The sequence below is a fragment of the Prionailurus bengalensis genome, chromosome E3 (assembly GCF_016509475.1).
Source record: "Prionailurus bengalensis isolate Pbe53 chromosome E3, Fcat_Pben_1.1_paternal_pri, whole genome shotgun sequence".
Lineage (NCBI taxonomy): Eukaryota > Metazoa > Chordata > Mammalia > Carnivora > Felidae > Prionailurus > Prionailurus bengalensis.
In genome coordinates this window covers 1,215,559-1,232,807 of record NC_057357.1, presented here as the reverse complement: position 1 = coordinate 1,232,807, position 17,249 = coordinate 1,215,559, and the positions used below count along the sequence as shown (strand labels likewise).

Sequence of the window (17,249 nt, the reverse complement as noted above, 5' to 3'; positions counted from 1 at the left end):
ATTTAACACTAAATTCAAACCTGCAGCAGCTTCCCCCCTTTCTTCCCTCCAGCAATCTTGACCTCCTTTCTGCTCCTCAGATCTACCAAGTTGTTTATTCCTCAAAGCTGGTTTCCTCCAGACCACAGATCACAGATCTTCAACCTGTATGTTTCCTCCTACAGGAAACCTTCCCAACGGGACTAAGTAGAGGCCTCCAACCATTCCACACCCCAGTCTGAGGCAGTAAGGAGAAGTTAACTGGGGCAAGATCCTGCAGAAACAGCTACTTAGAAAAAGAGAATGTACTGATCAGATTAGAATTCTTAAAAAAATGGAGAACGAATTAAAGGAAAACATGAGAGAAGCGGCCTCTCTCCATTTAGGAGGACAGCGCTCCGACCCAAAGAGGGAAGACCGATAGGCTTAGCGATGGGGACGAGGCCTGGGAGACCGCAGCGGTGAGTCTCGGAGCGCGCTCCCACCAGCGCCCGGGTTCGCCACGCGGGTGAGAAGCAGTTACCGGAACGCGCCGCGTCCCAGACCCTCTGGGCGATTTCAGCGGGGTTTCCGCGACTCTGCATTTTGCGAACCACCGAACGGCCAGGAGCGGCCGCAGCTTCGGGAGTCGGGGACGGCGCGCGTGCCTGCCCGCACCCCCACCCCGACCCCCGCGCGAGACGGGCACCTGGCGTGGCGCGCGCCAGGCTGGCGGCGCACTGGCAGCTCTCGCGGCGCACGGCGGCGAACGGGTCGAGCAGCGTGCAGCGCAGCACCCTCACGGCGTCGTCCAGGTGGGGCGCGAGCGCGGCGCCGCCCAGGCGCACGGCCAGGCCGAGCAGCTGCACGAGCGCCAGGCGCAGCTCCTCGCAGGTCTCGGGCGGCCGGCCGCGCTCGGACTCGGGGCCGGCCAGGCGCGCGACCAGCGCCGGCAGCAGGCGCGGCAGGGCGTCGCGGGGCCGCGCGGCGCGCCGCAGGCCCAGGCTCAGCAGGTGCGCCGCCAGCGCGCGGCAGCCCTCCGCCGGGTCGGCCAGGCAGCGCAGCAGGCGCGGCAGCAGCAGGCGCGCCCACGGGCCCTGGAAGCCTGCGGCCGCGGCGGCGGACTCGGCGGCGGGCTCCTCGGGCCACGCCGCCTCGATTGCGCGCTGCAGCGCCTCGAGCGCGCGCCGCCGGCTCAGCTTGCTGTCGGCCTCAAGGCCGGGCAGCAGGCGGCTCAGGGCGCGGCTCAGCTCCGCCGCCTCGGCCGTCTCGGCCGCCTCGGCCGGGCCCGGAGGCGCCGCGGCCTCCGCCGCCACCAGTGCCGCCATCTTGCCCGCGTTGCCCGTCGCTAGGGGAGACCGGCGCTTTCACGACGGCCGCGGCGCGGATTACGGCTCCCCTTCCGGTTGGTCGCGAATACAACTTTATCGGCAGCTCTGGGCGCGGACGGGACACTGCCGGGAGGGGCCGGAAACGCCGCGGGTTCCTGCGCGCTCCGGTCTCAGCGTAGCGATAGGAGGCGAAACTGGTCCCGGGGAATGAATGGCGAGGGGACTTGATGTGGACAGGTAAGGCCTGCCCGTGAAGTGACAGCACCGGTGACCGGGCAGGGTCAGTGAGAGGAACTCCGCGGAGGCTCTGGCGGGAGAGCCGGAGAGGGAGGGAAACGGCAGGGGCAGAGGCCCCGGGTGGGGGTGCTGTGGTTTGAATTGTCTCCCCCAAGTTCGTGTATTGGAGTCCTAGTCCCGAGAACCTCAGAACGCGACCTTATTTAGCGATAGGGACCTTACAGCGGCCATCAGGGTAAAAATACGTCACGGGGGCCACGGTCCCATGCGACTGCCCCTATTGTTGCATCCACACGACTCCTGAAACAATGCTATGGGCACCAGTGACAGTCACAACAAAGTTTATTACAGTGAGAGGCAAGGCCGACCGACCGGGACCAACACTCTTGATAAGAGTGCAGCCTCGAACAGCCGGGGTACAGAGTTTTTATAACGGATGACATCGTTTTATCATCACCTGGGAACAGAACAAAGAAACAGTTTCTAGATGAGTTAGAAACAGTTGCCTAACGAGGTGTTGATTTTAGACTTTCTGCCTCCAGGTTGCAACCAGTGGATCTCCTTGACCCTGCCTCTGATGCTCTTTTTGAACTTTTGTTTCCTTAATTGGTGAAGCCTAACTTACAAGAGTATGAGGCGTAGTTTACAAGAGCAAAGCAAGGCTGTTATCTCTTAACCTTCAGTGTCAACCCAAAGCTGTTATTTGTCAAGCTAAGCGTTAGCCCTACACTACAGTTTAACCCTTACACTATGAAGGGCGGATTTTGGAGGTGGACGCGGCACACAGGAGAACACCACGTGAGCAGGCCAGGGACACCGGCCCGGGACAGAGCGGCCCAGCAGCCTTGGGACAGCGGCCCAGGACAGAGCCGCCCTGCAGCCTCCGGACTGGGTGGCCCAGCAGCCTCGGGACAGCGGCCCAGGACAGAGAGGCCCGGCAGCCTGGGGACAGCGGCCTGGGACAGACTGGCCTGGCAGCCTAGGGACAGTGGCCCGGGACAGACCTGCCCCAGCAGCCTGGGGAGGAACCAGCCCTGACTTCTGTCCTCCAGACTGTCGTGGAAGGCACCTGGTCTGCCAAGGGAGCCCATCAGGGAGGCCCCGAGGCTGTTCTGGAAGCTCCTTGTGGCTGCAGCCCAGGGACCCAGGGAGAGCAGGAAGGGGGGGAGGGGGTCAGACCACCAGGGCCTTTATCTTAGACTGATGGGGATACAAGGAAGGCTGTAGGGGTGGGAGAGTCGGCACCAGCAGGCTGGGACTTTTCTGAGCGTGCTTTGCTGCTGTCGGGGGAGCGGGGGGCAGTTGTGGCTGTTTGAAGGTGAGCTCTGCCCCAGATGGGAAACGCAGGCAGTCGACTTAGGGTGTTGCGGCCTCCTGCTCCAGAAAGCGTGGCGCAGACTCACTGTTCCTTGCTCCTTCCTGTGGAATACCTTACCAGTAATTCCACAGTGATGGGAAAGGACAGGCCAGGGTCCTCAGCACTGGGTGGTGGCCGCACAGTGGGTTCCCTGGGTTTTCCTCTTCTCTCTCACAGGTTCCCAGAATAGGTGCCAGAGAGGCCTGCAGCCCAACCCAGAACTGCCTGCAGGCTGTTGAGTTTGACTAAACTCGTCTATAATGTTGCTGCCTCTGTGTCCGTGGAGTGTAGCCAGGCAGCCTGCAGGGGCTTTGGACCAGCACCAGCCCCTCCCATGTGCACGTGTCCTAGAATTCCTGCAGAGTCCCAGTCAGTGAAAGTTCTGGTATAACTCTCCTACAACCCTTGTGATAAGCACATTCCCCTGACGCCCAGGGAGCCCCTGCAAAGCTGACCAAAGCCCTGCTCTTTTTTACTCAACTTGACCGACCCGGCCTTAGCCCCGAACCCCCAAAGCACTCCACGGACCCTTTCTCTGCCTGTGCCCTGCCTCGACCTCCCCACGTGCTGTGCTGTGTACACCCAGGACCTGTGAGTCATAAGCGCCTCTCATGTACTTTCCCTCCCAGTCCTTGTTGACCAAATGTTAATTTAACAGTCACAGCACGGGCGAGAAAATTGCAGGACGAACCACCGCTTTCTGGCCACAGGACTGGGAAACACATCATAGTTAAACTTCTGAAAACCGAAGAGAGGAGAAAAATGTTATACGTAGAAACGATGCATGGCCTGTAGGGGAACAGCAGCATGAGTGACAGCAGGTGTCTTACCTTACATCACAGAGGCCGGGAGGAAGCGGCATGTTGTTCGAGCATTGAAAGAGATTGAAAGGGAAGTGAATTCTCTACCAACAGAACCGTCCTCAGGAGTGAAAGAGGAATGAAAATATTCTCAGACAGAAGCAGACTGATAGAATTTGTTGGTAGCAGACTTGCCCTTGGTGAATGATTACAAGGAGCTGTCCAAGAAGAGGAAAATTGTAACAGGAAGGCAGGGACCTTCAGAAAATTAAGAATAGAATGGGTAAGAGTGGAAGGAAACATGACTGACCGTCTTTCACTTCGTAAGTTTCTTTAATCCTGCTTGATGCTTGAAGCAGAAAATAACACTGATGTGGGGCTCAGTGTATGCAGAGGAAATATTTATAATTATATTTGAAAAGTGGGAAGGATGAAGGGACATAAGTGGCAGTAAGGTTTCTACACTGCAGCCGACGTGGCACAACATTGATACCAGGGGACCTCTAAGTGCCGTGTGTGTGTGTGTGTGTGGTGATGTCTGGAGCAGCCGCTGAGAAAACTCAACACGGTGGTAGAGGCAGAAACATTAAATGGAATTCTAACAAATGTTTCAGGATCTCACAGGGCACAAGAGAGGAAACAAACACGATTAATGAAATGGCAGACAGAAGCCCTAATATGTCAATGACTACTTTAACGTAAATGGTCTAAATGTACCAGTTAGAAGACAGAGGTTGGCAGAGTGAATAAACTGAGACCCAACTCTGCGTTGTCTACTATATGCTGAAGCTCATTTTGGCCACAGGGACATGGGTAGATTGAAAGTAAAAGCATGGAAGAGGATATATCAAGGAAACATTAATTTTTAATAAGCAGATAGACTCTACTAATATCAGCCAAACTAATCTTCAGAGTGAAGAAACTTTCTCAGAAAAAAACAGGGACGTTACCTAATGATAAAATGACCAATCCCAAGTGCACAGGCACCAAATGACAGCTTCAGAGCATATGAAGGACTTTATATGAGGACTTCTTACCCACTCTCAGCAGTTGCTAGAATTACTAGACAGACATTCAGCAAAGATACACAAGAGCACCGCCCTCAACCGACAGGATTAAGGGACACTTGTGGAACACTCCCCCCAACAACAGCAGAGGACACATTCTTTTCCAGTGACCGTGGAACACAGTCCAAGAGAGACCGTATCTTGGGCCATAAAACAAAATGAATTTAAAAGAACTGAAACCATACAGAGACTATGTTCTCTGAATCAAACTGAAAATCAGTAGCAGACAATAAGAGAATCTTCAAACGTGGAAATTCAGCACAGGTGTCCTCAGAGATACAAAGGAATGAACGGCTGCTCTACACAAGGAGCTGGTGACTCTAGGGAAAATGTCCTGAGTCCAAAGGGCAGTCATTAAAGGGTGAGTGCAGCGAGATCCCACTTACGTGACGTTCGTGAAGTCACAAGTCCAGGTCTTTGTGGTCTCTGGGGTTAGGGGTGAAGCTGGGAGTGGCCATGATGCACCGATGGGGCAGTCGTGTGTGGTGACGGTACTTAAGCATTGTGATGGTGGTGGTGGCGGCCACTCGGATACACAGACGGCATCTGCCCTGTCTCCTTCCCGAAGACACACAGCCAGACCGAAGGGAAGGAAGTAAACCGGTGATCACAGGAGCAGCCCAACGGAAGGGCCAGTGCATCAAAATAAGTAAGACATGCCCATAAAAGAGGTGAGAGTCTTTATCTTGGCGGTGTGACACCGGGAACAAGAAGAAGGTGCCTAAAAGAGGTGGATAGAAGCAAAAATGCTGATATCTGGTTGATGGATGCCCTAGAGAAAGGGGTCATAAATACGGGGAGTAGCCAATATTTGAAGAGACAACAGAGACAAATTTTCCAGAGTGTAAGAGAAAGGACCATCAGGTTAGATCTGCAGAGTACCAAGGAGGCACATATTTTTTTTTTAATTTTTTTTAACGTTTATTTATTTTTGAGACAGAGACAGAGCTTGAATGGGGGGTGGTCAGAGAGAGAGAGGGAGACACGGAATCTGAAACAGGCTCCAGGCTCTGAGCTGTCAGCACAGAGCCCGACACGGGGCTTGAACCCACGGACTCGGAGATCATGACCTGAGCTGAAGTCGGACGCTTAACCGACTGAGCCACCCAGGCGCCCCGGAGGTGCACATATTGACAGGCTATGGAATCTAAGAATGTCAAAGACAAATGTGGAGAAGACTGCCAAAGAAAAAACAGATTGCTTTCAAAGGAACAGGAATCAGACTGAGATCAGATGTTGTTACTCCACCGCTATCTCCGTTACGCTTCTTGCCCACGTAGAGTACGGAAGGTTGATTTTTCCCCCCAGTAGCAAAATACGTAGATAAACCTGAACCTGGTAAAAGAAAAGGAATAATAAAGGTTAGAACAGAAAGTAATGAAGTAGAAAAACGTACGGTGGAGAGTATGAATAAAACCAAGAGTTTGTTCTTTTATGAGGCTACGAAAGTTGATGAACCTCTGTTAAGACTGACAAGGGGAGAAACTGAGACAGCACAAAATACCGACATGCAGTGGAAAGGGGTTATCACCACAGGTCCTGAGCAATAAAGAGACACTACAAGGATCATAGGAATCACTTTATTCCTCCCAAAGTAGATGAGTTGGTGGATTCCTAGGAAAATGTGGTTTACTAAAACTTATGCAAGAAGAAATAGGAAGGCAGGAGAGTCTGGTACCTAGTAAGGAAATTGACTTTGTGGTTTAAAAGCATTGGGGCGCCTGGGTGGCTCAGTCGGTTAAGCGAGTGACTTCGGCTCAGGTCATGACCTCGCAGTCGGTGGGTTCAAGCCTCGTGTCAGGCTCTGTGCTGACAGCTCAGAGCCTGGAGCCTGTTTCGGATTCTGTGTCTCCCTCTCTGCCCTTCCCAGCTCACACTCTGTCTCTCTCTCGCTCAAAAATAAACATTAAAAAAATAAATAAAAAGCTTCCCACGGTAATGGCTGTAAGCACAGGTCTTTATTAACTTCAAAACATTTAACTAGGAAGTAACTCTGGGCCTAGACTCTTTGACACCAGGAAGAGGGAGCATCTCTAAACCCATTTTATGAGGCCAGCATCATAACCTTGATCCCACACGGTGACAGGGACATTACACAAAAGGAATATCATAGATCAGTCTGTCTCATTGAATACAGATGTAAAAATCCTAAATAAAATATTAACCAAGTCAGTCTGGAAATCAAGAATTTAAAAAGAAGAATACATTGTGACCAGGTTGAACTTATTCCAGGAATGCAAGTTAATTTAACATAAAAATGAATGTAATTTACCACATTAAAAAAAGCTGAAGAAAAAAAAAATCATGGGATCATCTTGGTGTCTGCAGGAAAAGCATGTGATGAAACGTGACACCTGTTCATGACAACAACTTGGCAGATGAGGGATAGAAGGCACACCCACAAATACCCACTTAGCAAATGTCACATGAGATGCAGAGGACAGGTTCCAAAGACAGCTGCTGACATTCCTCCCATGCCTACACACGGATCCAGCCTCGTGTTGAATCTGAGCTGGCCTGCGAGCTCGCCTGGCCCCTGGAACGTGGCAGGAAGTGTGCCGAGCTGTCTCCACGCCTGGGGGAGGCGGTTACTAAAACAACAACAACAGAAAACAACACGTATTGGCAAGGACGCGAGAAACCGGAACCTTGGGCGCTGCTGGTGGAGGGCCGCTGTGGAAGATGGTCTGGCGGCTCCTCAAAAAACGAAACCTGGGGCTCCCGTAAGATCCACCACGTCTGTGTCCTGTTAACACAGCCTGTAGAGGTGGACACAGGTCAGGCAGGTCCCTGCACGCCCGTGCTCCCAGCAGCCGAGCGGTGGAAGCAGCCCGAGTGTCCATCACGGGTGACGGATAAACCGTGGGGTACTGTCGAGCTGCAGAAGGAATGAAGTGCGGACGCCGGCCACCGTGTGGCTGAACCCTGAAAACACGATGCTCGGTGAGAGCCCGACACGGAAGGCCACGCAGCGTAGATTCCCCTTCTGTGAGGTCCCTGAGGCTGACGCAGTGGCCGGTGGTGTGCCCTCTTCTGGGAATTCTAGATGCCAGAGGCTGTTCTGATGCGGGAGGGGGCAGGCCCCGTTACGGAGTCTGGGGAGGGTGGCGGGAGAGCGAGAGAGGGGCAGAGCTAAGGGACCCCTCTCCTTCCCCACTGCTCGCAGCAGGGGCGCCTCGTTGGAGGAGGCCGTGCTCCCAATCTCAGTCTGGTTTCGCGTTTTCATCGCTTCCTGGTCCTGGACGATTACGACGACTGAGCTGACTGACGCTGGGTTCATATCTCAGCGTAACCTTAGAACTTTGAAACTCTACGTTTGAGCCAGAACGAGATGGCACTGTCCACACGTGCCTCTCAGGGCAGAGATGGGACTGCCTCCACTGAATAGTTAAAGAGGCAGGAAGAGGTAAGGAAAACGTGATTTCCAAGTCTATTCGCGGAGTCTCGCTTGTTCAGTGTCCTGTGCCACGTGTTTTAAAGCGTGTCATTTAAGCCAGTATAACAAACCGACTTCAGCAAATAATTCGTGCTTGGTTGATTTGTTCGTGATCTCATCCAACACACGTGGGCTGTTTGACGTTTCTGGGCATCAGGACACAGCAGGCAGTCAAAGCAGATGCTGTTGCTTCTCACGGAGCCGACAGCCGGGAGGGGAGGTGCCACGTGCAGTGGGGGGCAGGGCGGAGGTGTAGACGCCCCCAGGAGAGACTCTGGAAGTGGGGTCCGAGGTGGAGGAGCTCAGGCACAGAGTCCGAGGGCCTGGGAGCAGAGGGAGGGAGGGGGATGGGGACCCTGGCTGGCTTGAAGGCGTCACTGGCTTTGCCCCTGGACCGGCCTGATGGGAGACGGTGGGGCACGTGGGCAGGGGCAGGGTTACTTTGCAGAAGCAGATTCGGGGCCGAGGGGCAGGGGGATGACCAGGGCATTCTGATTTCTGGCTTGGACAGGGTCACAGACGGCTGAGACCTCCAGGATCCAGTAAGCCAACGTGGTGTAGCCTCCGTCCCAAAGCTCACCGGCTCGTGTGAGTTAGGAAGTCCGTAGGCCGGGAGTGGTCTCCGGCCCGTGATGGACGGGCCCCCTCGAAGGCTGGGGCCCCGCTGCGGGGCAGCTCTCCTCCTGGCCAACTCCGGCTTCCTAACTGGTGTGATGGTGGGCAGTTTCTAGCATCCGATGTGTGGCTTCACCCCTCGAGCGACACAGGCCCTCAGGGAAGCTCTGCGGCTGTCGGACGTTGGGTGCATGTGGTGGTGGGAGGGCCGCTGCTTTTGGCCCTGCTGGTCAGGCCGGGCACCGGGGAACTGCTGGTGTCAGTGTCTTCGTGTCAGGCTCTCTGGAGAAGACCCACCAGCGCTGGGGGAGGGCGAAGATGGGGCCCCCGGCGTTCCGGTGAGGGGCAGGGGTCCGCCCTGGTTTGGGTCTCTGCTGTCCTGGACCCCCAGTCTAGAGACCGTCTTTCTCCTCTGGGGCCGCAAGGCCAACTCTCCCCCAGCTCCAGCAGCTCTCCCTTCCAGGGGATCCGGTGAGACCACCTCTGAGGCTGCGGGGGTAGGGGTGGGGAGGCCTGTGGTGTGAACCGGGCTCTTCGACAGGTTCTGTCTGTCAGCTCACAGTTCAGTAAGTCGACGACGGCTCTCCCGTCCTCGTTCGGGCTCCCAGACTTTTGTGAGGGTCTCCCCTGGGTTCTCCCCATCCTCGGGGCTTTGTGCCTTTACAGCAAAGTCCCCTGGAGCAACTGGGTGGCTCAGCCAGTTGGGCGTCTGACTTGGTCAGGTCATGATCTCACAGTTCGTGACCTTGAGCCCATTGTCAGGCTCTGTGCAGAAGCCGCTTCAGATCTGCCCGCCCGCCCCCCTGTGCCCCTCACCCGCTTGCGCTCTCTCTCAAAAGTGAATATTAAAAAAAAATGCCTTTATTGTGATTTTAGTGTGGCTTGTGGAGGAAGCGAAAATAACAGGTGTTTTGAATTCCCTCTTTCCAGGAAGATTTTAAAAATTTAATGTAAAGAAAATCGATTACTTTTGAATGGTTAAGACACGCATTTGGTGCACAGCTCGAATGGCACTCGAGGACACGGAACACAGAAGGGCTCCTGCCCCCGCTCGCCTCAGAGGCCGCCTGTGTCCTTCAGTGTCCCTCTGGAGGCGCCATGCCTGAATCCGCACGCGCCCACACGTACGGCCACCCCTCAGCTGGCAGCGCACGTGCCAAGTTTCACACCGTGGTTTTGGTTTCTGCTCAGGAACACGCCGTGGGGATGGGTTAGCGTTAGCGCACTCAGGGCCGCCACATGCTCTTTAAACGGTCGTGTGGCGCCCCGTGGTCCCGTGGGCCGCAGAGTATTTCGATGGACACTTGGTTTTTCCTGCCACTCTGCTTATCAGGAGTTTCTGTGTGCCCGGAAAGGTATACGTTTACCCACGTGCAGAAAACCGCACCCATCGGGATAGTCACTGCGGTATTGATTTGTTATCAGATGATTGATAAACCTAGCGAGGTAGGATTGCTGGGATCTGGGTATTTAACGATTTTCCACGGGTGTGCGCAGAGGCCCCTCTGCGCACACCCCCACCAGAAGCGCGGGGGCCCGTTTCCCATGCCCCCACCACCTGCAGTTGCCAGACCGCAGGGCCTGTGTGAGCCCGACAGGTTAATCTGTACTGGGTGTCTTCATGCAGAGGAAATCGGTCCTTTGTGACGGGTATCGTGAATTTATTGCGTTTTGTTTTTATTTTGAATGTGCGAGGGTTTTTTTTACGCACAGGTTTTCATTTTTACAGAGTTGAGTTTATCGATTTTCATATTTATAGCTCCTGGATGTATGATTAGAAACGCCTCCTGTGACAGGGCGTCTGGGTGGCTCAGTCGGTTGAGCGTCCAACTTTGGCCCAGGTCATGATCTCACGGTTCGTGGGTTCAAGCTCCACGTCAGGCTCTGTGCTGACAGCTCAGAGCCTGGATCCTGCTTCGCATTCTGTGTCTCCCTCTCTCAGCACCCCTCCCCCCCCCCTCTCCTTCTCTCTCTCTTTGCCTGTCCCCTACTCATGCTCTCTCAAAAATAAAAAATAAATGTTAAAAAAAAGCAAGGCTTCCTGTTTCCGGAGATGATAAGATAGTTCCCAAACGTTACTTCTGTTGCTTGTATATCATCTGACCCATCTCAAGTTTATCTATACAACGAGAGACACTGGGATCCAGCCTAACTTTTTTCCAATTGGCTTTACTTCTTCCCAAACTATTAAGTTATTGTCATCCCCACAAATATGCAATGCCACCTTCATCACGTACAGAGTCCCTGTAAATATTGGTTTGGGTCTATTTCTGGATTCCTTGTTCTGATTCTTGAACGTCTGTTCTTTCCTGTACCCTGTTCATAATCTTTTAATGTATCTTCCTATGTGGCTCTGCTGGATATTCCCGCCTCCTGAGTCTGCTCGGGCTGCTATGACAAAATTACCACGGGCCGGGCAGCTTGTGAACAGCAGACACTGATTCCTCACGGCCCTGGAGGCTGGACGTGGAGAGAAGAAACCCCTGTGGTTCCGGCCAGGCCGCTGCTGGCCGTCTGGTCACCGCATCCTCGCCGGGCTGCGGGGGCGAGGGCGCGCCTCGGGTCTCTTTCGTGAGGGCACTGAGCTTGCCGTGAGGGTCCCGCCCAGGACCTAGCACCCCACGCTGGGGGTCAGGATTTGAACAGGAGTTTGGGGGGCCGCAAACGTTCTGTCTGTGGCATTTCTGTAGCTGCGTTCTCGTCCAGCACCCACCTGGACGTGAGGCTGGGCTGCTTCTCCCTGGCCCCCACCCCCTGCCCGGGACTCAGCTGTCCACGGAAAGAGTCCCCGCAAACGCACTGACTGAACAACACACCCGATTATCCCGTGGCTCTGTGGGCCTGGGGTCTGTGGTCTGTGTTCTCACCGGAGGCCCCACGGGGTGTCTGCTTCCAAGCGTGGGCTGTCACACAGCAGGGCCACCCCAGGGAGCGTGGGTGATCAGACTTCACAGACATGTGAGAAAACTGGTAGGAAGTTGTGCATCCCAGACCCACCTCATGAGCCATTTAAAAGCTGAAAAATCAAGGAGCGCCTGGGTGGCTCAGTTGGTTGAGCGTCCAACTTCGGCTCAGGTCACGATCTCACCATTCACGGGTTTGAGCCCCACATCGAACTCTGTGCTGACAGCTCAGAGCCTGGGGCCTGCTTCGCATTCTGTGTCTCCCCCTCTCTCTGTCCCTCCCTGGCTCGTGCTCTGTCTCTCTCAAAACTAAATAAACATGAAAAATAAAGCTGAAAACTGGATAACATTGTTCTTGCAACGTTCTCCTGCTGCCTCCTTCCCAAGGAATCTCTCTCACCGAATGCAGCTTCTTCAGAAGTACAGGGTTTGGGGGATGCTTCCCGCCTCCTCTCCCCCTGTGGCCCGTCTTCTGCATCCCTACAGGGCCCCTGCCTGTGTTTGCTCAGGGTGGGACTTAGAGCCCTCCCCGAGGAACTGCTGTGGCCCTAAGAATAATAACCACTGGGGGTCACGGTCACTGGCCCCTGCTGCCTGCTGCTCCCTGCTGGCCTCCGTCCCAGCTCCTCACCTAAAAGCTGCACTCGAGTAGCGTCCACCCGTTTGAGGTGTAAGGGCCTGTCCAGGAAGGCTCTGGCACCCGGCTGTCCCCCAAGGGCCTCTCCAGGAAGGCTCTGGCACCCAGCTGTCCCCCAGCGAGCAGGTCAGTAGCAGTCAGCCACATCCTCCGCCCTCAAGGCTTCTGCACGCTGCCCAGGACACGGTGCCTGTGGGGAAGTCAGACCACGGTGCCCCGCCACGTCTCCAGAGGCCAGGGTCGAACGAGTCATTTTCCCTTCTGCACCCAGAGAATGTTTGTGTCTCTGCCCCGCAGACTGAATAAAGGAGGGAACAAACAGCACTGTGCCTATTTGAGCTGTCAGCATTAAGCAAGCAGATTCACATAGTCCCACGAGGGGAGTCCACGTTGCCGCCACAGGTGCCCACCTCCGTGCAGGGACAGCTCCTGCAGGAGAAACACTCCGGTGGTTGAGTCTTGGCGGGAGAGTGGAGCTGACAGACCCAGGGGTGGTGCTCGGGAAAGAACGTGGCTCTGAAGTCGGGTCTTTGCAAGGCTTGGTCACCCAGGTTCTAGGGGTAAATACCGCCCCCCCCCAGAGCTCAGATTGTCGATAACCTCTGCTGGGGAACACAGTAGGGCTGAGCATGTAGCGGGGGGCCTCCCTGTGGGTGGAGGGGACATTCTCAGACGAGCACTATTTACGGGGCTTGTGAATGGGCGACCTGATACCAGCCGTTTGTTCCCAGTGGAAGGCGGGGGCTCTTGGACACCCTACGAGGAGCCAGGATTTATCACTGCCCGGGGGGAGGTGACCTACCCGTGACTGTCAGCATTGTGGGTGCTCATGGTTTCACACCCCAGCTCTGCGAGGGACATTCCCGCTGTCCTCACGTAAGCGCATTGGCTACTGATTGTCCAGTTGGCTGCCCAGCTGACCCCTGACCTCCCCCCACACTGAGGGCAGGTGCTGGGGAAGCGGAAAGGAGCTCCTAGCTTCTCCACCTGAGTGTGACCTGTTCCCTTTACCTTCACGTAGGCAAGAGAAAGTGGGGCCAGCGTCAGCCCTCCCGGGGGAGCGCACCTGGTGAGGCCGGCCTTGCTGTGATGTGCTGAGGACAGGTGAGCAGGGAGGACAGGTGAGCGGAGGACAGGTGACTGTGCACAAGAGAGTGTGGGAGAGGTGCACAAATATCTTCTGTCCCTTCAAGGCCTGGGTTCCCTGTCCCTTCTCCTGGTATCTGGACCACTCTGTGGCAAGGGTGGGGTCCCCCAGCAGACTGAGATGAGTTTCTGCCCCCACCCTGCCAGAATGGGGGCAAAGCGTGGTTTGGGCAACAGGAAAATAAGGACAGTCCCGTTTTCTGCAGGTCTGGGTTTACAGATTAGGAAGTCACGGCGGGGGGGGGGGGGGGGGGCTCTGCAGGCCTCGTAACCTCGTGGACACCGGAGGGTGGTGGGAAGAAATTAGGATGACCCCCTGATTTCCCACTGGGACATCTGAAGGAAATCGGCTCACCTCTACGTCTGGGCCCATCTGGCCCCCTCTTCTGGCCCTGACTTGGGGCCCTCGACCCCGAGAATGGGTGCACTTGCTGGAACCAGTACCTTGCAGGCTGTGTAGATGGAACACGCCAGGTGTGAGCAGTGGGGGGCCCCGGCCGTGACCCTGATGCCGCCTCAGCTGCAGCCAACCGGGGTGCAGGGGAGAGGAGGGGTGAGGAGGTGTGGGCGGTGGGCGGCGGAGGGCGGTGGTCCTGGCCGGCCGTGGGTTTGTCCAACTCGAGGCCCGCCCGGGCTTGGCCAAGGCGGGGAGGGAGGAGGGGGGGTGCAGAGGTAAGCTAGGGGCGAGGGGACACCCGCGCGGAGAGGCCTGCGGTCGGGCAGAGGGAGGCACGCCGCGGTGCCGGAAGTAGACGAGGTGGGGGGCGGGCGGGGGGGAGGGGGCCGGCCGGGAGCCGGGGGCGGGTCGGCGCGGCGCGGGGGCGGGCGGAGGGCGGTGCCGCTGCAGTGCGGGGACCCGCTCGCCCGCCGTCCCCGCGTCCGCGCGCAGCCGCCTCGGGCTTCGGGCGCCGCGCAGGCAGGTACGCGGGGCTGCGACGGGGTTCTGCGTAGGGCCCCCCGGCCTGCGCGGGCTGAGGGGTGGGCTGGGCCGGCCGCGGGGCCCCGGGAAATGTGGGCCTGGGGAGCCCCCGCCCCCTTGGCCGCACCTGGGCCCGTCGCGCCGTCGTGAGGGGCGCGCGGGCTGGGGGCTCAGGGCGGGGGCGCCGGGCCTGGGGAAGGGGTGCGGGGGCCCGAGGAGGTGGGGCCTGGGGAAGGGGCACAGGGACGGGGTGGGGGAGCGCGGGGCTTGGAGAAGGGGCGGGGGGCGCAGAGGTGGGGGGAGGAGCGCCGGGCCTGGGGAGGGGATGCAGGGGCCCGAGGAGGTGGGGCCTGGGGAAGGGGCGCAGGGACCGGGGGCGCGCAGGGCTTGGAGGAGGGTCGGGGGCGCAGAGGCGGGGGAGGGGCGCGAGGGTCCTATAAGGTGGGGGGCCCGCGCAGCCTTGGCACCTTCCTGGGGTCCCCGCGAGGCTGGGGGGGGGGCGGCTGGCGGGAGCTGTGCAGCCCCAGTTCCTGACCTGTCATTGTGACTTAGCCCCCAGCGCCGGGCTGAGAACTGCGCGGCCCTGCCATTGTTCCCCATGTTCCATCCTTCCAGAAGGCCCCTCAGCTGGCTTTCAACTGTTTTCCTTGTTTTCTTTCTGTTCCTGCAAAGCAGGCTTCTCGACCCCTTAGCAGCACCCCTTCATTTCCCCGGTTCACACAGCTGTCCCTACAAAGGGGGGAGGGATGGTCGCCACTCAGGTTCCCAGGGCCCCCACTTTCCGCCTTCAGGTTTCTCGGAGACCAGGGGTTTGCTCATCTACAAAATCTGGTTGATCCTCCCCCGTGCCCACAAAGATCTTCGCGGTAAGGCTTTGTGTTGACGACTCATCCAGTCCCTGAAAAGGAAGACCTGTGACAGGTGGGGGGGGGGGGCACGTCCGCCCGTCGTGGGGTTGTTGGATTTGAAATCGACACACCCCAGGTGCCTTTCAGATGCATGTGTACAGTGGCCTGGGTTTTCTTCCCCAGGAGGCCAGAAGTGGGGCCACCATGGCGTCCCCGTCCTCTTGCCCGGCGGCGGAGGAGGACGAGAGCCTGAAGGGGTGCGAGCTGTATGTGCAGAAGCATGGTGTTCAGCAGGTCCTGAAGGACTGCATCGTGCACCTGTGTGTGTCCAAGCCGGACAGGCCCATGAAGTTCCTGCGGGAGCACTTCGAGAAGCTGGAGAAGGTCAGTGCCGCCCGGTGTCCCCCTCCCCGCACAGGGGTGCTGGGCCCACCTGCTGGAGCTCGAGCTCAGGAGAGTGCCCCGCGGCTCTTCCAGGGCCCAGCCCGGGAGGCTGACCTCACCTGATTCATTCTCCTGCTCCGAGGTCCCAGCCACCACCTCCCTGCCCCCCTGCCCTCCCAGCGGTTCGGGGTCTGCCAGGCACAGCGCCTTGGGGAGAACTGACTGGGAAGATGGCCTACGGGGCCCACTGACAGTTTTCTTTTTTCACATTTATTTATTTTTGAGGGAGAGAGAAGGAGAGAGAGGGCGCGCGGGAGCCCAAGTGGGAGAGGGGCAGAGAGAGAGGGAGACGCAGGATCCGAAGCAGGCTCCAGGCTCTGAGCTGTCAGCGCAGAGCCCGACGCGCGGCTCGAACCCAGGAACCGTGAGGTCATGACCTGAGCCGAAGTCGGACGCTCAACCGATTGAGCCCCCAGGCGCCCCTTCGGGGCCCACTGAGTTTTCAACTTAGGGGGACAGAGACGGGGACCAGGTGTCGTTATGGGTGCGTTGACATTTGGGATGAAAGGACGTAGGTCTGAAGTGCATGTGACACTTGATTCTGCAGCAGTCTGCCTCTGGGAGGGGGTGGGCACCCGCAGAGGGAAACGCCCCTTAGGCGCATGCAGCGTGGGGAAGTGCACACGACCCACGCCTCTCTTCTGAGGAGCGACCCTGCCACCCCCTGGCTCATTCCTCCATGAACGGTCTCCCTCACCTCTTCCTGGTCCATTGGTGGGAGGACAGGCTCGGAGCGGGAGGGGGTTCCCGAGCCCCTTGGCGACCTGCCCTTCCGTGGTGGGCTCCTTCCTCTGGCTTCCCACCCTGAACCCTCTCCGGGGGGCACCTGAGGGTCCTCCTCTGAGTCCCTTGCTCACAACCTAACTTAACTGTCCCTGCCCTAGTCTCACAGGGTCGATAGAACCCTGGGGTCAGACTCAGGTCTGTTCTTTTTTTAAAATTTTTAAAAAATGTTTATTTTTTGAGAGAGGGAGAGAGAGAGTGAGCAAACCAGGCAGGGGTAGAGAGAGAACAAGAGATGAATCCCAAGCAGGCTCTACGCTGTTTGTGCAGAGCCCCATGTGGGGCTTGAACTCATGAACGGTGACATCATGACCTGAGGAAGCTCAGGTTTGCTCTTAAGCCTCTCTGAGTCCCCCCCCCCCCCCACCAAGGGCCTCCTGTGACCCTTAGCCCCAACCCAAAGGAATTCCTTTCTTTCCTTTAAAACAGTCTGTTAGGGGCACCTGGGTGGCTCAGCCATCTGACTCTTGATCTCAGCTCAGGTCATGATCTCACTGTTTGTGGGTTCTGGCCCCTCGTCAGGTTCTGTGCTGAGAACATGGAGCCTGCTTGGGACTCTCTCTCCTCCCGTCTGCTCCTGTCCCACTCTTGTTCTCTCTCTCTCTGAAAATAAACAAACTTAAGAAAATTAAAACAACCTGTTAAACAACATCTTCGAGTAAGGCCTATCTTTAAAAAAATTTTTTTTTAATGTTTATTTTTGAGAGAGAGACACAGTGCGAGCGGCGGAGGGAGACACGGAATCAGTCGGAAGCAAGGCTTCAGGCT

The 17,249-nt window shown here is 56.9% G+C and overlaps 2 protein-coding genes across 5 annotated transcripts in view; one reads left to right on the top strand and one right to left on the bottom strand.

Moving 5' to 3' along the window:
* DNAAF5 (dynein axonemal assembly factor 5) overlaps positions 1-1,301 on the bottom strand; it is a 43,981-nt gene extending 42,680 nt beyond the window's left edge. For both annotated transcript variants that reach the window (XM_043559485.1, XM_043559486.1), the window contains exon 1: positions 668-1,301. In XM_043559485.1, coding sequence (XP_043415420.1) covers positions 668-1,286 — 619 coding nt within the window. In that variant the 5' untranslated portion in view covers positions 1,287-1,301. The remainder of the gene's footprint in view (positions 1-667) is intronic.
* Positions 1,302-1,420: 119 nt separating this feature from the next.
* The window catches only part of PRKAR1B (protein kinase cAMP-dependent type I regulatory subunit beta), a 122,798-nt gene continuing 106,969 nt past the window's right edge, over positions 1,421-17,249 (top strand). Inside the window, exons 1-2 of one of the 3 annotated variants that reach the window (XM_043559488.1) lie at positions 1,421-1,526; positions 15,438-15,638. In XM_043559488.1, coding sequence (XP_043415423.1) covers positions 15,459-15,638 — 180 coding nt within the window. In that variant the 5' untranslated portion in view covers positions 1,421-1,526; positions 15,438-15,458. Of the gene's footprint in view, positions 1,527-13,847; positions 13,962-14,296; positions 14,408-15,437; positions 15,639-17,249 lie in introns of those variants that run through there. The other 2 variants (XM_043559490.1, XM_043559487.1) reach the window with 2 other exon arrangements.